Source organism: Myotis davidii, unplaced genomic scaffold, assembly GCF_000327345.1.
Source record: "Myotis davidii unplaced genomic scaffold, ASM32734v1 scaffold217, whole genome shotgun sequence".
Taxonomy (NCBI): Eukaryota; Metazoa; Chordata; class Mammalia; order Chiroptera; family Vespertilionidae; genus Myotis; species Myotis davidii.
Window position 1 is genome coordinate 4,514,028 of NW_006290034.1, and position 20,503 is coordinate 4,534,530.

The following is a 20,503-nucleotide window of genomic DNA, read 5'->3' on the forward strand; positions in this document are numbered from 1 at the left end:
ATGTGAAACAGAGGGCCTGAGAGTGAGGGCTGAGTGCAATCCTTAATAAGGGAGAGAATGTTAAAAGATCTTTCCAAAGTATTGACCTCTCTAAACTTAGCTCCTCAACTGAAAATTGAGATAACCCTGGCCGGTATGGCTCAGTTGGTTGGGCGTCACCCTGGGCACTAAAAGGTTGCCTGATTCCTGGTCAGGGCACATGCCCGGTTTGCAGGCTCGATCCCCAGTAGGGGGCATGCAGGAGGCAGCTGATTGATGTTTCTCTAATATCAATGTTTCTCTCTCTCCCTCTCCCTTCCTCTCTCTCTTTCTCAATCTTCTAGTATGGTTGTTAGAATTAAGCAAGAGGAGGACCTTTTAAAGTGCCTTGAAATAATACCTGGCACATAGCAGGCACTTAATACACTATAATTTTTTTAAAAAAAGACAGCATGGGACTTTGACCTCTGATGCAATAATTGGGTCCACTTTACCAAAATGATTATTTCATTTATAGGTTTTATACTAGAAAACATAAAGAGAAAATGTTTTAACAATTATTTGATACTTTCTTTCCTTTTAGGAAGAGATCAATTTCTCTTTATAACCCAGGTATTATCTTACAATTAAGTGATTACAGTAATGACAACAATTTCACATTTCACTTCTACGTTAATCCAAACGGTCTTTTCAGTATTTCATAGGCCACACAGCTTATGAATATTGCAGGGAGCACTTTTATGATATTTGGAGTGAGGCCCCTGAAAAAGCCCATTTTTCCTTCTTTGTAATATATATCTTGAATGAGATGAATCATAGTTGTTGTTTTTTCCTTCTGTGCTATAAATTGAAAAAAAAAATCAGTGTAATTCAATATTTAATCTTCCCCTTTGTAATACTGTAAGCAAAAAATAATAATAAAATAAAATAAAAAATATTTAATCTTCATATAGTCAGACAGTACAATGATTAACGAGAATTTACAGGGAATGAAATTATTTCAGAGTACACCTTGCTCCCTACCTATAGAATAGTTCCATGTGGTCCAATACCATACTCACTAGACACATGTGGCTATCTGAATCTAAATTAATTAAAATTAAGTAAAACTGAAAGTTTAGTTTCCCAGTTGCACCACACTTCCAGTGCCCAACAGCCATGTACGCCTTGCAGCTGCCGTGCTGCACAGCAGACATGAGAGCTTCCCATCCTGCAGGAGCTCTGCACAGCACTGAAAGTCTTCAATGAGGACCTCACAGGAGCCCTGGGAATGGAGGGTGACCTCAATAGTCTGCTAGGGGATGGGCAGGTGATGGGATGGATGGAGAGATTCCCCACCCGGAATGCCATGTAAACTAAACCCCAAAATCTTCCTAAAAAGAAGTGGGGGAATGAATGTAAGAGAATATTGCTTACTACATGACCCCTTAAGGCAGTGGTTCTCAACCTTTTGGCCCTTTAAATACAGTTCCTCATGTTGTGACCCAACCATAAAATTATTTTCATTGCTACTTCATAACTGTAATGTTGCTGCTGTTATGCATCGTCATGTAAATATCTGATATGCAGGATGGTCTTAGGCGACCCCTGTGAAAGGGTCGTTCAACTGCCAAAGGGGTCTCGACCCATAGGTTGAGAACCGCTGCCTTAAGGAATTTACTCAGGAAGATACTAATAGGATTATGTGAGAGCTTTTTTTTTTCCAACTTAAAGGGTATTTTCTTAAAATCTAAATTTCTGACTTTACACCTAAGAGGAACAAGCAGATGCCCTCCCTTCAGTTTCACGTCTCCTCGCCAAAGAGAACAAAACAGCATGTTCAACTGCACAAATGTATTAAGTTCCCGCTGCAGGATGTGGCAAAGGAATTCCAAGTTCATCCTGAGCTACTGCTGATTCAATCTGAGGAAAGTAAAACCTTTCCTATTGCTCTGCTTGGCGCTTCCTAACGGTAAACTCTGGAAAACGACCACTGGGAACAGAAACATATGTGCAGAGTTCCAAGTAGAACTTCGTAGAGGAAAGAAAATCTAAGCTCCACAAAAGGCTCTACGATAAATTCAAGATCATGCTTTAACAATCAGAAGTTAGCTTTTTATTCAGCAATTCTACAGTTTTTCTGATTTTGAAATCAATTTCTACTCATTTAAAACAACTTGTGCCAAAACCGGTTTGGCTCAGTGGATAGAGCATCGGCCTGCGGACTGAAGGGTCCCAGGTTCGATTCCGGTCAAGGGCATGTACCTGGGTTGCGGGCACATCTCCAGTGGGGGATGTGCAGGAGGCAGCTGATCGATGTTTCTCTCTCATCGATGTTTCTGACTCTCTATCTCTCTCCCTTCCTCTCTGTAAAAAATCAATAAAATATATTTTAAAAAAAAAACAAATAGCCAAACCGGTTTGGCTCAATGGGTAGAGCGTCGGCCTACGGACTGAAGGGTCCCAGGTTCGATTCCGGTCAAGGGCATGTACCTTGGTTGCGGGCACATCCCCCATAAGGGGCGTGCAGGAGGCAGCTGATTGATTTCTCTCATTGATGTTTCTAACTCTCTGTCCCTCTCCCTTCTTCTCTGTAAAAAAAAATCAATAAAATATATTTTAAAAAAACAAATAAAACAACTTGTTTTAACTTCGTTTTTTTATTTTTAATTCATGGAATTAATAATGATTTTATTACTTCTTACTTCATTAGCTTTTTAAAATTTGTTTTTTGTTGCTGTTAATCCTCACCTGAGGGTATTTTCCATTGATTTTTAGAGAGAGTGGAAGGGAGGGGGAGAGACAGAGAAAGAGAAACATCAATGAAAGAAAGACATTGATTGGCTGCCTCCTGCACTCACCCCAACGAGGGCCAGGGATCAAACTGCAACCTACATATGTGCCTGGACCAGAATCAAACCTGCAGGCCTACGCTCTATCCACTGAGCCAAACCAGCTAGGGCAATTTCATTAGCTTTTTAAATTTATTCTTACTTCATTTAAAAACCCACACACTCACCTTGAGCCTGCATGCGTGTTCTAAGAAGGGTCAGAGGGAAGCTGACTATCTGACCACTGGTTTGTGACAACGTGCTACATCCCAGCAAAATCATTAAGCCGGGGTCTACAGAGTTTCCTGCATAATGTTCAAGCCAATAGTTCTTCAAAAGCTGGAAGAGAAGAAATCAGAAAACATCCTTTAACTACTGTGCAGGTCGAAGGAGAAGAAATTCATTGTTCACACAACTGCAGGAAACATTACTGAGTAGCTTCTTGATTCTGGAATGATATTGAGCATTTCCGTAGATGTCACCTCAGTTAATCCCTCAGAAACCTGACAAGTCAGTATTGTTGCCTCCATTTTATAAATTTCATAAATGAGCCCTGACTTGTTTGGCTCAGTGGATAGAGCGTTGGCCTGCGGACTGAGGGGCCCGGGTTCGGTTCCAGTCAAGGGCATGTACCATGGTTGTGGGCACATCCCCAGTAGGGGGTGTGCAGGAGGCAGCTGATTGATATTTCTGACTCTCTATCCTTCTCCCTTCCTCTCTGTAAAAAATCAATTTTAAAAATATTTTTAAAAAATTTTTCGTAAATGACGGAACTCATTCAGAGAGACTTAAGTTTTCAGGTCAGAAGCTACTTCATGAAAAGTCATTTATAACCAATTTTTAGAATAAAAACCGTTACTGTGCCAAATTTTCCAATGTAACACATAATGTCACATTATGGGGATAAACTCACCTCAAAAACAGTAAGGTCTGTGCCTGCATAAGGCATAATGCTTAGCAAGTTAGGGATATAGCCTTTGAAAAAGGTTCTAACACCTTCTTGTTTCAGAAGCTTCTTGCCACAATCAATAATCCCTGAGTACTGTCCAGTTTTACCTACAGTCAGTCTGGTCTTTATTACCTAAATGGGGAAGAACATATTGAAAATATATTACCAGAGTCATTCAGCTCACCTAGCAATCTAGAAAGCTATACTGTATCACAATGTTTAGTAATTATCATAGAAATCAAAAAAGAAAGCAATCTTAAACATAATTTTGATTCCTTACTGACTCAAACACGAACTGATAAAGTATAGAGCTTTTTTAAAAAATTAAACAGGAGAATATAACTCATCACTGTGGCTCTAATTGGTATATCCATTCAAACCCCCTTACTGGGCTGTAAGGCAACATATTCTGAAACACATTCATTACTGCTTCAGATAAGTTGGTTTTTTTTAAGTGCTAAATGAAATTGGCTCTTTCTCTCATGCTGGTGGTACCTCTTGCCAAAACTACAGCCAAGCTTAACCAGTTTGGCTCAGTGGATAGAGCGTCAACCTGCGGACTGAAAGGTCTCAGGTTCGATTCCGATCAAAGGCATGTACCTTGATTGCGGGCACATCCCCAGTGGGGGGTGTGCAGGAGGCAGCTGATCGATGTTTCTCTCTCATCGATGTTTCAGACTCTCTATCCCTCTCCCTTCCTCTCTGTAAAAAATCAATAAAATATGTTTTTAAAAAATAGTATCTACTTTGCCTTGATTGGGTGGATAGGAGGTAATCAACCAAAGACCTTACATGTATATATCCGTAACACATGGACACAGACAACAGGGTGGTGAAGGCCTGGGGTGGGGGGAGAGGGGGGCTGGAGGGGATCAATGGGGGTGGGGTGAGGGACCATATGTAATACTTTCAACAATAAAGATTTATAAAAAAATAAAAACTATCGACTTTGCCTTGATTGGGCAGACTGCCTGAGCCGCCTCTGAGCAGTCAGATGGAAGGCCTTTGTTTTATGACCTTCTCTGCAGGACCCTATACTTTGAATGACCCCATTCTGAAAGTACTGCCCTCCCCAGGGCAGCGCACTCTCTTCTTATCCAATATCTCTGAATTTCCAAATTCTAACCAAACTCACACATTCTATTGGTGCCTTTCATAAAATCCCTAACTAGAAATCATTTCTCCCCTTTAAATTTCCACTAACGCTTCCTATTTCTCTCTCTTCTAGAATTTGTATTTTATATGTTGGACCATCAGCACTGATGTGCGTGTTTTGTCTCCCTTCTGGACTACAAGAAGCTCCAAGACCAAAGGTCTGTCTGACTCATCTCTGGACCTAGAAAAGTACCTCACCCGTAGTGGGTGTGCAGTATTAATGAATGAGTCAATTAAACAGCAGACAACAAAACTGTTATCTTCTTGGTACATTTATAATACTATCTTTATTCTAAATAACAACAACAAAATATATATATATATACACTAAGGCCAACTGATACTTGATATGAGCTTGAAGTCCAGTAGCTATAAAATTGTTTATTATACAAATTCTTGATCCGCAATTCATTTATAACAAATTAGAAATTATTACTTTATTAAACTTTATAATAATACATACCTCCATGGGGTAAATACAGGTCTGAGCAGTTACACCAGCCAATGAACCAGATACAAATCTCTGAATAATTCCTGTTTTAGCACCATCAAAACTAAGCCATTTCTTATACTGTATAAATAAAAGTATTGAAATGTACAATATTACTGAAATGGATTCTATATTGTTTCTAAGTTTATAACATTAATTAGTACTATAAAACTATTTGAAAAAGTATTCTAGATACCTGATATTAACATCTAGTAGAATACTTGATTTCAATTTTTATGCAATTATCTAAGATAATAAGAACCTTTTCCCCTTTTTTCTGAAGAGTAAGTCAGCAACATTAAATCACTTAAGCATCTTCATGACTGTCATACTATTTCATAAAAGACATACAAATGACACAAAGGGTGCACGGAATCTATCTTTTATCTCTTTTTAGCCTCTCACCTTCCATGTGGAAGGTACTAAATATTCTTTGGTAACTGGGTAATCAGGAATAGTAACCAGGTAAATTGCGGTTGTTACAAGGAACAACAGTTTACTCAGCTTAGCTCAAGAAACAGGGAGGCGACTGCAATAGCACATGTGGAAATAAAGAAGGGACCCTAGCTGATTTGGCTCAGTGGATAGAGCATCGAACAGCAGACTGAAAGGTCCCAGGTCAAGGGCACATGCCCAGGTTGCAGGCTTGATCCCCACTAGGGGGTGTGCAGGAGGCAGCCAATCAATGCTTCTCTCTCATCATTGATGTTTCTATCTCTCTCTCCCTCTCTCTTCCTCTCTGAAATCAATAAAAATATTTTTTTAAAAAAATAAGAAAATCAGAAATACCAGCCTAAAGGTCAGGCTTCACAGGAATTAAATAAGTCAAGTTTCAAGAGACTGAAACTGGAAACTCGTTTAGAATCCAAGATAGGCTTAGCAAGAAGATTATCTATCCTAGGCAAGATGCTTTCCTGTTGGCCTTTTCTAGTGGCCTCCAATCAATGCAATCCTCTTAAGAATTAACTCTTTGGTTCTCAAATCAGTGACTTCCCATCAGAAAGTATGATTGGTTCAGTTCATGTGGCAGACACTGGTGTCTGTTCCTAGTACTCATTACCATCTTCTTCCGTTTAGTAACAGCCAACTCAACTATAAACTACATTTCCCTCGTCTCCCTTGCAGCTAGGTTGGGTGGCTAAGTGACCTATGTTGACCAATAAGAAATGAGGGGAAATTGAGTATGCAAATTATGAGACATCTCCTTAAAGATGTTTTTTTTTAATATATTTTATTGATTTTTTACAGAGAGGAAGGGAGAGAGATAGAGAGTTAGAAACATCAATGAGAGAGAAACATCGATCAGCTGCCTCCCGCACATCTCCTACTGGGGATGTGCCCGCAACCCAGGTACATGCCCTTGACCGGAATCGAACCTGGGACCTTTCAGTCCACAGGCCGACGCTCTATCCACTGAGCCAAACCGGTTTCGGCTCCTTAAAGATTTTTGGATTGCTCTTTCCTCTACTTGGGAAATGGCAGATGGGTGTGACCTTTGAAGCTGAGTGTTGAAGATGACAGAGCTACACTGTTAGCCCTGGACTACTTGCCTCTAGCATATTTAAGCTACTCTATCTTGGTATTTCTTTGATACAACAGCTTAGAATGAACCCTAACAAGTACTGAAATTGGTTACCAGCTGGGGGTGCTGTTATAACTAAAACCAACAATTTGTGGCCCTGTTAGGACACAGATACTGCAATCTGAGTCCAGTGCTTTGTGGAAATGCTTGATGAAGCTGCCTCCTATGATAATTTGGAAGGTAGACCGTGTGCTTTCTGGGCCTGAAGCTCTAGGAAAACTGATCGTAAAATCTCAGAATGCTGGTCAGTGTTGCCCACTCCTTGCTGCTTTTAGCAAGATCTATGAAACATGAGCTAAGGCATCTCTCTGCTTTTCTTCCCTGAGCCTTTTCTGAAACTATCGGAGCCTGGCCAGCCCAGAAAATGGAAACCTTGAGATGTGCATAGAGCACTTGTAGACTCTTATGTGATGCTAATAGGTCACACTATTTAAAAACAAATACAGCTCATCTTAACATTAATTGATTAAGTACAATTAAAATATTAAATCAGATTAACAAATTTAAAATAAAACATTCAAATTGCTCAAAGGAAAACCAATATTGAAATATTTTAGAGGGCTTCCTTCACTGTGTCACTGAAATGAAAAGAACTAATAATATACATCAGTTCTGATAATATACTATAATCTATGAAACATTCCTTTTATCCTCACCCGAGGATATTTTTCCATTGATTTTTAGAGAATGGGAGAGGGGAAAACAGAGAGAAACACCGATGTGAGAGAAACACATCAATTGGTTGCCTCCTGCATGAGCGTTGACCAGGGCCAGGGCCGGGGAGAAGCCTGCAACCGAAATCAAAGCCAGGACCCTCGGTCCACAGGCCGACGCTCTGTCTACTGAGCCAAGCTGGCTAGGGCCATGAAACATTCCTTATAAACAAAAGCAATATAAAAACAAAAATAACCAAATGAGAACAAAGTCACTTATGTTTAAATTGACATCTATTGCTTGACACTCCAGTTTTCTCTCATGAAAGCCTGAACTTTTTACACATTAAATTTTAAATCTGATCTTTGTTGTAAAATCCCACAGACGATAGCATTTTACCTGTTCATAGGCCCCGAACTTGATGACCATCTCAGGTGCAATTTTTAAAACATTTGCACTATTTCCTCGCCAAAGAGAACGAATTCCTCCTTCTTTTATCATCTGCTCAAACCCACCAATTAACTTCATTCTCGTTGGCTCTAAACTATGAACCTAGAAAAAAAAGAGAAGGAAGATTTTCCTGGACCAACTAATAAGGCTGTGCCTCATCGCCTGGGGCCCAAAAGAGCTGGCAGAATCTTCAAACTCCCCAATCTCTCTAAAGATGATGATGTCCATCAGTCTGGTGTCAGAGAGCCCCAAAACACAGAAGGTGTGAAACCCAGGACTGAAGTCCCCCAGATTCAGCACCTTGCTGCTCCACGGGTCCTGCAACTGTCCCCACATCAGCTATTGCTCTGAAGCAGCAGCACAGTAAGAAAACTAAGGAAGAAGCGCAGATTCCAGAGGCTGCAGAATCCGGCCAGGAGATGAAGGAAGACAAAGAAAAACACCAGGAACAGATCGCCAAGAGACAGAGGCTGTGCCCTTTGGCAGGTTCTCCCTCTAAATCTGAGTCGGTTAAAAATAAGATTTTCTAAGATCTTAGAAAATAAGATCTGACATCACAACAACAAAAGAGCCCTAGCTGGTTTGGCTCAGTGGATAGAGCATCAGCCTGCAGACTGAAAGGTCCTGGGTTCGATTCCAGTCAAGGGCACCTGCACGGGTTGCAGGCTCAAGCCCCAGTAGGGGGCATGCAGGAGGCAGCAGATCAATGATTCTCTCTCATCATTGATGTTTCTATCTCTCTCTCCCTTCCTTACTGAAATCAGTAAAAATATATTTTAAAAAAACAAAAAACAACAAAAGAAAACCTATTCATAACCCAATACCAATTGTTACAATGTTACCAAAAATCCCAAAGAAAATAAAACACTAAAGTATGTAAATTTAATTACAAATTTAAATTCACTAGGTTGAGGATCATTAATTTTTATACCCTTGCAGAGAAAATATTCAGCAAATATTAAATCTTAATTATTTAACAGATTAAATCATGCAGTATTTTATAACTACTGTTAACAATTTATTACTCAGTAAAAAAAAAAAAAAAGGAAATTAGACAACATTAACTCTAAAGAGGTACAAGTTAGTAATCTGCTCCAAGTAACTTAATTTCCATTTTTAAAAATATTCTTAGTACTTAAATAGTAGAGTAGAACCATGCTATTAGGGCAGCGTCAGAAGCTAGAAATAACTAATAAATTAGACTAATGCTGTCTTATCCACTTTTTTGATAGATTTAGCTACATTTCTGAAAAAAAAAATCTAATAGACTGGTTCTATTATTTTATTATTTCAAATAAAAATTCATTTAAACAGCATATAAGCATCTTTAAGAAATCTTTAATGTAAAAACAAAGATGTAAAAACAGAACTAGATGATAGAGAAAAGTGTGAACACTTGATAAATTAAGAGGATAAGCTTTTACATTTTCAGAAAATTTACAATTTTAATGACTAGTCTGAAATTTTTCAAATGACTTTAATGTGTAAGGGCCACCGAACTTGGCAATCACCTGCATCATGACTCTCAAGCGGTCAAAAGGTGCCGTGCACGTCCTTGAAATGGCGCTAGCTATTCCTCCTACCACCATATGCCGCCACCAATGTCCAGAACTCTTTTCTTCCACAGTAAAGTCATCTGGAATAGCTATGCTCTCCCCTATGTCAATTATCTAATAAAATGTAAAAACAGAATTAGATGATAGAGAACAGTGGAAACACTAGATAAATTAAGAGGATAATTTTTTTACAAAGATCAAAAATCACAAGTTTTTTTCATCTCTCATCTCCTGATAATGAAGACTGACAATGTTCTTAGCACTTGTACTAGACCAGCGGTTCTCAACCTGTGGGTCACGACCCTTTCACAGGGGTAGCCTAAGACCATCAGAAAACACATATATAATTACATATTGTTTTGTGATTAATCACTATGCTTTAATTATGTTCAATTTGTAACAATGAAAATACATCCTGCATATCAGATATTTACATGATGATTCATAACAGTATCAAAATTACAGTTATGAAGTAACAACAAAAATAATTTTATGGTTGGGGGTCACCACAACATGAGGAACTGTATTAAAGGGTTGCGGCGTTAGGAAGGTTGAGAACCACTGTACTAGACCAAATAATTTTTAATAATGCATTCAGATATAGGTTTACTATAAGATCAATGCCCACTGATAAAAGAAATTGAAGACACAAATAAATAGAAAGATATATGGTGCTCGTGGGTAGGAAGGGTTGATATTGTTAAAATGTCCACACTACCCAAAACCACCTACAGATTCAATGCAATCCCCATCAAAATTCCAATGATATTTTCCATAGAAATAGAAAAGAAATCCTAAAATGCACGTGGAACCACAAAACCCTGAATAGACAAAGCAGTCCTCAGACAAAACAAAACTGGAGGAATCACACTCCTGCTTTCAAACTATACTATGAGGCTATGATAATCAAAACAGTATAGTAATGGCATAAAAACAGACACCTAAATTAATGGAACAATCGAGATCCCAGAAATAAACCCTCACAGATACAGTCAACTAATATTTGACAAGGGAGCCACGAATACTCAGTGGAAAAGGATAGTCTCTTCAGTAAATGGTGCTGGGAAAATGGGATAATCACACACAGGAGAATGAAACTGGACCTCTCTCTCACACCACTTACAAGAATTAACTCGAAATGCAGTAAAGGCTTAACCATAAGATCTTAACCTGTAAAACTCCTAGAAGAAAACACAGCAAAAAAGCTCCTTGACATTGGTCTTGGCAGTGGCTTTTTGGATTTGACACCAAAAGCATAATTAACAAAATCAAAAATTAATATGTGGGATTACATCAAAGTGAAAACCTACAAAGTGTGAGAAAATATCTACAAATCATATAGCTGATAAGGGGTTAATATCCAAAATATATTAAAGAAACTCACCCAACTCAGTAACAAAAAAAATCCACTGAAAATGGGCAAAAGAGCTAAAGAGATACAAATGTCCATATATATGAAAAGATGTTCCATATCATTAATCATTGGGGAAATGTGAATCAAAACCACAATGCGCCCAGCCGGCAAGGTTCAGTGGCTGAGCACTGACCTATGAACCTGGAGGTCATGATTTGATGCACATGCCTAGGTTGCAGGCTTGATCCCCAGTACGGGGCATGCCAGAGGCAGCTGATCAATGATTCTCCCTCATCATTGATGTTTCTCTCGCTCTCTCCCACTCCCTTCCTCTCTGAAATCAATAAAAATAAATATTTTTTTTAAAAAAAACAAAATGAGTTACAACCTCACACTTATTAGAATGGCTATTTCCTAAAAAAAAAAAAAAAAAAAAAAAAAAAAGGAAAAGAAATAACAAGTATTGGCAAGATATACATACACACCCATACCCACATAGACACACTTCTATGTACAATAATAAACAATGGTCACTGTACTGTCATGGGAAAGAAGAAGTCCTGCCATTTCCATAATATGGACGGGCCTGGAGAACATCATGTTGAGTGAAATAAGTCAGACACAGAAAGACAAGCACTGTATGGAATTACTTCTATGTGGAATCTAAAAAGCCAGATTCACAGTCTTTCCCTTCAGCGAGCCACTGAAGATCCTGGTGTTGCCATGGGCCGCCGCCCCTCCCAGGGTTACCGGTATGGTAAGAACAGCCGTACCCAAAGTCTCCTTTGTGCTGAGGTGTCCCTGATGCCAAGATCCGCATCTTTGACCTGGGGCAGAAGAAGGCAAAAGTGGACAAGTTCCCACTCTGTGGCACATGGCGTCAGATGAATACGAGCAGCTCTCCTCCGAAGCCCTGGAGGCTGCCCGCATTTGTGCCAACAAGTACATGGTGAAAAGCTTGGCAAAGATGGCTTTCACCTCCGAGTGCGGCTCCACCCCTCCCACGTCATCCACATCAACAAGATGTTGTCCTGTGCTGGAGCTGACAGGCTCCAGACAGGCATGCGGGGTGCCTCTGGAAAGCCCCAGGGCACAGTGGCCAGGGTCCATGTTGGCCATGTCATCATGTCCATCCGCACCAAGCTGCAGACCAAGGATCATGTCATGGGGCCCTACACAGAGCCAAGTTCAAGCACCCTAGCCACCAGAAGATCCACATCTCCAAGAAGGGGGATTGTACTAAATTTAATTCGGATGAGTCTGAAGACAGGGTGGCTGAAAAGCGGCTCATCCCAGATGGCTGTGGGGTCAAATACATCCATCACTGTGTCCCCTACACAAATGGTGGGCCCTGCACTCATGAGTCTCGGTGCTGCCCCCTCCTTCCAACCACCAGTAAACCCTACTTCCTATCCACAATAAAAGTAAATAAAAAGCCAAATTCATAGAAGTGGAGAGTAGAATGGTGGTTGCCAGGAGCTCGGGAGTGGAGGAAATGGGGAGGTGCTGGCCAAAGGGGACGAACTTCCAGTTCTGAGATGACTAGGTTCTGGGGATCCCATGTAAAGTAGAAACAGTAATTACATGAGTTGATGGAGGTGTTAGCCAACCCTACTGTGGTCATCATTTCACAATATAGAAGTGTCTCAAATATGTTATACACCTTAACTTACAAATGTTATGTACCAATCATATCTCAATACATTTGAAAAAACAGACCAAGATATAAATGCAGTAGGAATCAATGAGATGCACATTAAACCAACAAGATATCACTTTATGTCCAACAAAACGGCAAATGTCAGAAAACTGGATAATTCCCAGTAACAGTAATATAAAGAGAAGCAGGAACTTTCTGGCACTGCCGGTGGGAGTGAGCTGGCATAGCAAGCCATTCTGGGAAATAACATGGCTAGATGGTATTTTGGAAAATGGAGACTGAACACCCTAAAAATTTTACAAATGCATATTCCTTCTGACTCAGAAACTCGGGTAACATTCTTTAGGATGCATAAGAGAAAAGCATTTTTTGTGGGTGGGGAATTAGAGATAACACCATGAGGAGAGACTACTGTTTCGTTAGCCACTGAGGCTGAAAGTATTATAGGGATTATGTGACCATAATAACAGCTACGACACTTATGACAGATAAAAAATACAAACTAATCTTACGGTAGAACGCTTCCAGAAGCCAGCAATTTCATCGATACTTTTTGCGGGATGAAGTAAAAAGTAGTACTTCCATTCATCCCAGTCTACTGTCATTGTTCCATCACTGTCCATGCTGGAATTTAAAAAACAAACAGTGCTTACAACATTTATAACAAAGATAGCACCACGGTAAAAATCAACTAAATGCTTCTTACATATTTATGATAGAAGCCATTCCTTTGGACTTCATGAAATTGCTGTACTTTCATATTTTAATAGACTTTATTTGTTAGAAAAATTGAGACTATAGCCCTGGCTGGGTGGGTCAGTTGGTTGAGCGTTGTCCTGTACACCAAAATGTTGCAGGTTTAATTCCCCGTCAGGACACATACCTAGGTTGGGAGTTTGATCCCCAGTCGGGGCACATACAGAAAGCAACTGATCAATGTCTCTCTCTCCCTTCCTCCCTCCCTACCTCTCTCTCTCCCTCCCTCCCTCCCTCCCTTCCTCTCTCTAAAATCAGTAAAAACATATCCTTGGGTGAGGATTTTTTTTAATTGGGAATATAATACAGAATTACACCCCTTTTCCTCTAATGGTATCATCTGACATTATTATGGTACATGTTACAATTAATGAACCAATATTAATCATCATTAACTAAAGTTCACACTATCCTCAGAGTTCCTTCGTTTTTAACTAATGTCCTCTTTTGTTTTAGGGTTATGAGGTCGTCGTCATGTCACCTTAGGCTCCTCTTGGCTGTGTCAGTTTCTCAAACTTTCCTTGTTTTTGGTAACATTGACAGTTTTGAAAAGTATTGATCAGATATTTTGTAGAATGCCCCGCTGATGGAATTTTAACTATTTACTTGTATTTCTCTCACACATGCCTTGCTCTTTTAAAGGGAAGGCTATCTAAAGTCACCTTTATATTGCTAGCACTGAGCACTCAGTAAATGTTAGTTGAATGAATCAATAAATGAATAAAACTGACTGAGGATGAACCTTATACCTTATGAATCTTCTAATAATATTTTTCCTCTGACCCTCTTTTCCCTACTTATAGCTTTTAAGTCAACTTTAAAATAACCTTTTACTTATTAATTTAAAGAGAAGACTCACTTTTTACCATGAAAAATTCAGGGTTTACTTGACTTTTAAGCATCTCAAAATCAAAAAACACAACAGCTATTGTTTCTTTGAAGTCTAAGTTAAAGGTGGAATTAAGTGAAATGCTTTTTCAATTGCATTTTTCTCAATGGAAATTCTAAAAAGCAAATTCCATCCGCCAACAAAAAGATCCGTATGATGTCCAGTCCCAGCCAAGACAAAATAATGGGTGTAGAAAGTATCCTCTCACTATGAACAATTACAAAACTGAACACAACATATGTACGGCCAAGTGCTAAGTTATACAACTCCATCCAACTAACAAACGTAGTTACTAGAGGGTTGTGAGCTTAATGGAAATCCTGAAGGTGAGCAATGTTGAAATAAAGGGAGGGAGGGAGGAAGGGAAGAATGGGCTATATTTATAGAAATTAGTTTCTAACTTAAAATATTAAACAAAAATGAAAACTATTAAAAATAAGAAGGGCTGACCTTTGGAGAATATTTTTTGCCTGAGCTTCAGAAATATCTACACCCAGTGACTTCAAAGCAGTGATTATTTCCGAAGTTTCTATTACTCCTTTAAAAAGTGAAAAAAAATGTCATTAAAGTCTCTCAGAAGATAACAAGGCAAAGTATACTTAGAAAACAATAGTCTTAAAAAGCCCATGTCTTTTATTGGCCATCCATCCCATATTCACAGCCCAAAGACTAAAATGCTCTAAAAGTAAGACACTTTGTCAACTATACTTTAATTAAAAAGTGCTTTACATTCTAGAATTTTTAAAAATAAAAAATGTTTTGTAAATGTGGCACTAAAATATTTGTTGGCAAAACATGTCTCAAACTGATGTGAAGTTAATTTTAATCAATTATTTATCTAATTCAGGGTTATGCATTTGTTTCATTGATGGGATATTCATGTACAGCTGACATTTGAACAATACATGTTTGAACTGTATGGGTCTACTTTTACATGGATTCTTTTCAATAAATACAATAGGGGATTCGCATCCACAGGTTTTGCGTCCCCGAGTTCAACCAACCTCTGAGGGTTCAACCAACCTCTTATCAAAAACAGTATTTTCGAATTCCCAGCCATGGTTTTATAACTACAAATCAAAAATACTGAGCTGGTTTGGTTCAGTGGATAAAGTGTCGGCCTGCAGCTGAAGGGTCCTGGGTTCGATTCCAGCCAAGGGCATATGCCCAGGTTGCAGGCTCGGTCTCCAGTAAGGGGTGTACAGGAGGCAGCTGATCCATGATTCTCTCTCACTGATGTTTCTATCTCTAACTCCCTCTCCCTTCCTCTCTGAAAAAAATAAACATATTTTTTAAATACTGTTTTCCATACACAGTTGGTTGAATCCTTAGATGTGAAGGGCTGGCTAGAGTTATCTTTTTAGGGACTCAAAAGTTGTACTCAGATTTTTTACAGTATGGTGGTCAGTGACCCTAAAGCCCCTATTGTTCAAGGTCAACTGTATAGTTGCACAGTGGTGCCCCAGACCCTAACTGAATTATTAAATAATAACATATATGCACAGTACCTGTTTTCTAAAAGCAAAATTCTAAATTTCTAAACATATCTGGCCCCAAGAGCTGCCATATGAAGTTTGTAGATCTAAGACAGATCTTGATTATTGTACCTAGTTGGAAAAAATTAAAAAGCTAATTCTGAAGATCTGATTCAGGGGCATGAAAATAAAGCCACTCAACATTGGATAAGGCAGTGGTCGGCAAACTGCGGCTCACGAGCCACATGCGGCTCTTTGGCCCCTTGAGTGTGGCTCTTCCACAAAATACCACGTGCAGGCATACAAGTACAGTGCAATTGAAACTTCGTGGCCCATGTGCAGAAGTCAGTTTTCGGCCTGGGTGAGTCTATTTTGAAGAAGTACTGTTGATATTTGGCTCTGTTGACTAATGAGTTTGCCGACCACTGGGATAAGGAAAGCGCTACACAAAAGTGGCCACTGAGGCAGCAGCAATGAGGACGCTGAGAGCAGGTGCCCTGCAGGACCCTGCCAGAGCCTGAGCCACAGGTCCAGGTGGGCAGCAGCCCTGGTGGCAACAGCGGGGCTTCCTACCTACGACGCAGCTCAGGGGCTCAAACAAAATGAAACCAGTGAGACGCCTGCTCCGCCAGAGTGGACCTTGGCCAGACTTTGGGGACTGGGATGTCCCAGTTTGGCTAGTCAAGGCAGAAATGAAAAGATCTATGTTGCTAATCACTATATTACTTTGGGATTTCTATCCTGCCTCAGAAAGACTATTCTCTATTATTACCAGTAACTACAAGCACTGGTGTGCAACTTCACCAGGGACAATAGTCGCGTAATATTTTTACCAATGGCATTCTAATTTCCCTGATGTATCTGACAAGACGGATTCATCAACAAGAGGGTGAAATTTCAGAGCAGCACAAGAGCAGAACATTCAGTGCTAGAGTGGCAGCAAATGGCAGCCCAGACTCATTTCAAGACATGCCTCTGGTGCTACCTCAGTCTGACCGTCCAGAAAGGCCTGCCCCTCCTTCCGGGGAGTGCCCGGAAGCTTGAAGCACTGTGCTTTGGGGATCAAGGGTAATGGAACCACTTTTGTACTCAGGTCAGAAAGCCTCTGATATTCAGGTTATATTTTCTTTGACCCAAGAATCCATCAGTGGAATCCTTTAAACCAGCGGTCACCAACCTTTCGGACCTCATGGACCACCAGCGGGCCGCAGACCACCAGCTGGCAAACACTGCTTTACATCACTTTCCTGGTACACTTACAATTTTTTAATTAACAAAAATTAGATTTCACGAAAGTTAAAAATTAACATATGTTTCTTATATAGATTATAAGTAGGTTCTGATTACCCATGGTGGGTCAGCCACATATGGATGCAGAAGTGTTCTACTCTACATTCACTCTCTCTGAGTTAAGGATTTGTAACAAAGAACAAGTCAGCATGGATACTGCTCACAGCACTATGTATAAGAACAAAAAGCTGGAAACATCCTAAGTATCTAGCAATATGGGACTGATTAGATAAGTTTACTCACAAATGGAATATTTTAGAGTCATTAAAAAATGTTTGTCGCCCGACTATGAATCAGGAGGTTAAGGTTCCATTCCAGGTCTGGGCACATGCACAGGTTGCAAGCTTGATCCCAAATCATGCAGGAGGCAGCCCATCAATGATTCTATCTCATCATTGATGTTTCCATCTCTCACTCCCTCTCACTCTCTAAAATCAATAAAAAATATGTTAAAAAATATGTTTGTGAAGAATATTAAATGAAGTAGAAATGCTTACATGATAACATTAAAAGAAAAAAGCAAGCCCAGCCAGTGTAGCTCAGTGGTTGAGCACTGACCTATGAACCAGGAGGTCACGGTTCGATTCCCAGTCAGGTTACATCGCCAGGTTGCAGATTCAATCCCCAGTGTGGGGCATGCAGGAGGCAGCCAATCAATGATTCTCTCTCATCATTGATGTTTCTATCTCTCTCTTCCTCTTCCTTCTTCTCTGAAATCAATAAATATAAAAATATTTTTTAAAAAAGCAGGATACCAAACTACACACACAGTGTGACTGCAATTGCATCTACAGAGAGAGAAACCAAGGGGGGAAAAAAAACAGACAAAAAAGTTTAAAAGGAAATATAAAAATAAATTAAAATGCTAAATCTGATCTCTAGCCAGCAGCGTTACAAGTAACTTTTACTTTCTTTCAGGAGGTTTTCTGTGCTATCTAACTTTCCTGCAACTGAAATATTTTCAAAATAAACAAGAAAACAATAAATGACATTTTTTTAAACTACCATGACATATACTGCAAATGAGTGGTGAGACCTACCCACTCAGCCAAGTAGCATAGCAGAGGACAAAAACTATTTTATTAAAAGATCGTAACCAAAATTAATTAATTAGTTAATTAATTTTTTAAAAAAGATGGTAACCACATAGAAATTGTAACAATAAATACAGTTTATATATTATTTCTAGAAATTAAAAAAATACTGCTAAACAAGTAACAGAATTGAATCTTTGATAGCAGGAGTTAATTAAAGGCTAGTAAACATATCCTTTGGTACTGCTACTGATACTAAGCTAATTGTGAATAAAACACACACATACGCACCATCATTATTTAAGTCCAGACTCTTAAATGCCAGCCTCATTTTTTTCTCATGGTCTTTAAGGTATTGCAAAAATTCTTGGAAGTCCAATCCTGAATCAGCATTGGTATCTCCAGCTTTAAAAATTTCCTGCAAGAAAGAAGAAACCATTGCAGAAACACATTGCAAGTGAAGCCCTGTATCATTCCCACATTGGCAATTAACAATTTCACTCATGCTAACTATTATGTCCATCCACAGCCATTGGCCTACTTTTTCAGTCACAGATACAAGGCTAAGTAATATATATATATATATATATTAATTGTGCAATACTAGAGTCAATAGCCACATGTCATTTCAAATAATTATGGATCTTAGAAGAATTTACCTGCGGTGATCAATGAATACCAAATACTTTGAAAGAATAAAGATACCAAGATAGCCCTAACTGGTTTGGCTCAGTGGATAGAGCGTCGGCCTGCGGACTGAAGGGTCCCAGGTTCGATTCTGGTCAAAGGCATGTACCTTGGTTGCGGGCACATCCCCAGTAGAGGGTGTGCAGGAGGCAGCTGATCAATGTTTCTCTCTCATCGATGTTTCTAACTCTCTATCCCTCTCCCTTCCACTCTGTAAAAAAATCAATAAAATATATTTTTTTTAAAAAATAAAGATACCAAGATACATAGTTCTTGCCATCAGAGACTCCCACTCTATTAATTAAATGAGATAAAATATGTGCAATTCTAGCCTGGCCGGTGTTGCTCAGTGGTTGAACATCGACCCATGGACCAAGAGGTCACCAGGTTCGATTCCTGGTCAGGGTACATGCCCGGGTTGCTGGCTCAACCCCCAGTAGGGGGCGTACAGGAGGCAACCAACTGATGTTTTTCTCTCATCCATGTTTCTCCTCTCCCTTCCTCTCTCTAAATTCAATGAAAAACATATTTTTTTAAATGCTAGAGATAATATATTAACGATTAAGCCATTAATCTGAAGGGACTAAGCTGAGTGAGAGGATATAAGTACGAGGTAATGAAAGAAAAGTTAATTCAGAGGCGTTTTTGGAGCACAGAACTCTTAAGGCATTTCCTGAGCCACAGGAACGTTTGGACTTCGTGCCAGGCACACACATCTCACGGGGGACACAAGGGGGTGGTACCTGAAGACTGTGTAGCATTGAGAGAGGAGAAATAGAATAATTGTTTACTCTTGATATGCTGTCACTTCCATCTGAACAATTCTTAAATAATCAAGTCAAAGACCCCTCCAGAGAAGGAAGACACCCCTAACTAGGGCGACGTGCTAAACCATCAGCTAGAGTACTGTCACCCCACAGCTGAGGGTCTGACCCACCCCACACACAACCCTGTGGATGTCAGACACACAGCAGCTCTGGGGCCCCATCTGGGCCTGTCCTGCGAACGCCCTAAGTTAGCATTTTGAAAAACCCTAACTTAACTCTGGCGCCGTGTCACATGTAGAAATTTTTTGATATTCGCAACCATAGTAAAACAAAGACTTATATTTTTGATATTTGATATATTTAAATGCCATTTAACCAAGAAAAATCAACCAAAAAAATGAGTTCGCCTGTCATCTCTAGGGCCTAATCCAAGAGGTCTTTTAAAAAACTGCATTCCCAGAGGCTAGCGCAGCTCCTGAAATCCTGTGCGGGCTCAGTGCATGGCGACTGGGCCACCGGAAACCCACCGGGCAGGGCCTGTCTCAGGAGGTGGAGACGGTTCCCTGCGTTACTGTGCGAGCGGGGCTCCCGGGCGAGAAGCCCACCCTCACACTCGGGCCTCTCTCGGGAAGCGCCCCAGAAAGGCTGTCTGGCCTCCCCCTCTACTCAACGTCCCTCCAGGGCCCGGAGCCACGTCCAGGGGTCAAGCACCTTCTCCGACTGCAGGCCAAACGTGGAGCTCCAGTTTTTCAGCCCTTCTCGGAGCTCCGTGATGTCCACCACCCCGTCCCCGTTGCGGTCAAGGTCTTGGAAGAGGATCTTGTAGGGGAAGACGTCCTCGTCCTCCTGGCAGGCGGCGGTGGGCAGCACGAAGCCCCGCACCCGGCGCCGCAGGGCCCCTGTGGTGCTGGCCGGCGGGGGCCAGGCCCCCAAAGCCGCCTGACCTCTGGGCCCCGGAGAGGCGGC

At 40.2% G+C, this 20,503-nt stretch overlaps 1 protein-coding gene and 1 pseudogene across 1 annotated transcript in view; one reads left to right on the forward strand and one right to left on the reverse strand.

Moving 5' to 3' along the window:
• Positions 1–644: 644 nt before the first annotated feature.
• Positions 645–20,503, reverse strand: part of LOC102758464 (calcium-binding mitochondrial carrier protein SCaMC-1-like) — a 21,129-nt gene continuing 1,270 nt past the window's right edge. The window contains exons 2-11 of the mRNA XM_006763116.2: positions 20,249–20,483; positions 18,375–18,501; positions 14,735–14,822; positions 13,152–13,263; positions 9,581–9,739; positions 8,019–8,171; positions 5,357–5,464; positions 3,703–3,870; positions 2,978–3,128; positions 645–819 (exon numbers count right to left, since the gene is read on the reverse strand). Of these exons, the coding sequence (XP_006763179.1) occupies positions 647–819; positions 2,978–3,128; positions 3,703–3,870; positions 5,357–5,464; positions 8,019–8,171; positions 9,581–9,739; positions 13,152–13,263; positions 14,735–14,822; positions 18,375–18,501; positions 20,249–20,483 (1,474 nt within the window). The 3' untranslated portion in view covers positions 645–646. The remainder of the gene's footprint in view (positions 820–2,977; positions 3,129–3,702; positions 3,871–5,356; positions 5,465–8,018; positions 8,172–9,580; positions 9,740–13,151; positions 13,264–14,734; positions 14,823–18,374; positions 18,502–20,248; positions 20,484–20,503) is intronic.
• LOC102758372 lies at positions 11,669–12,342 on the forward strand (annotated as a pseudogene).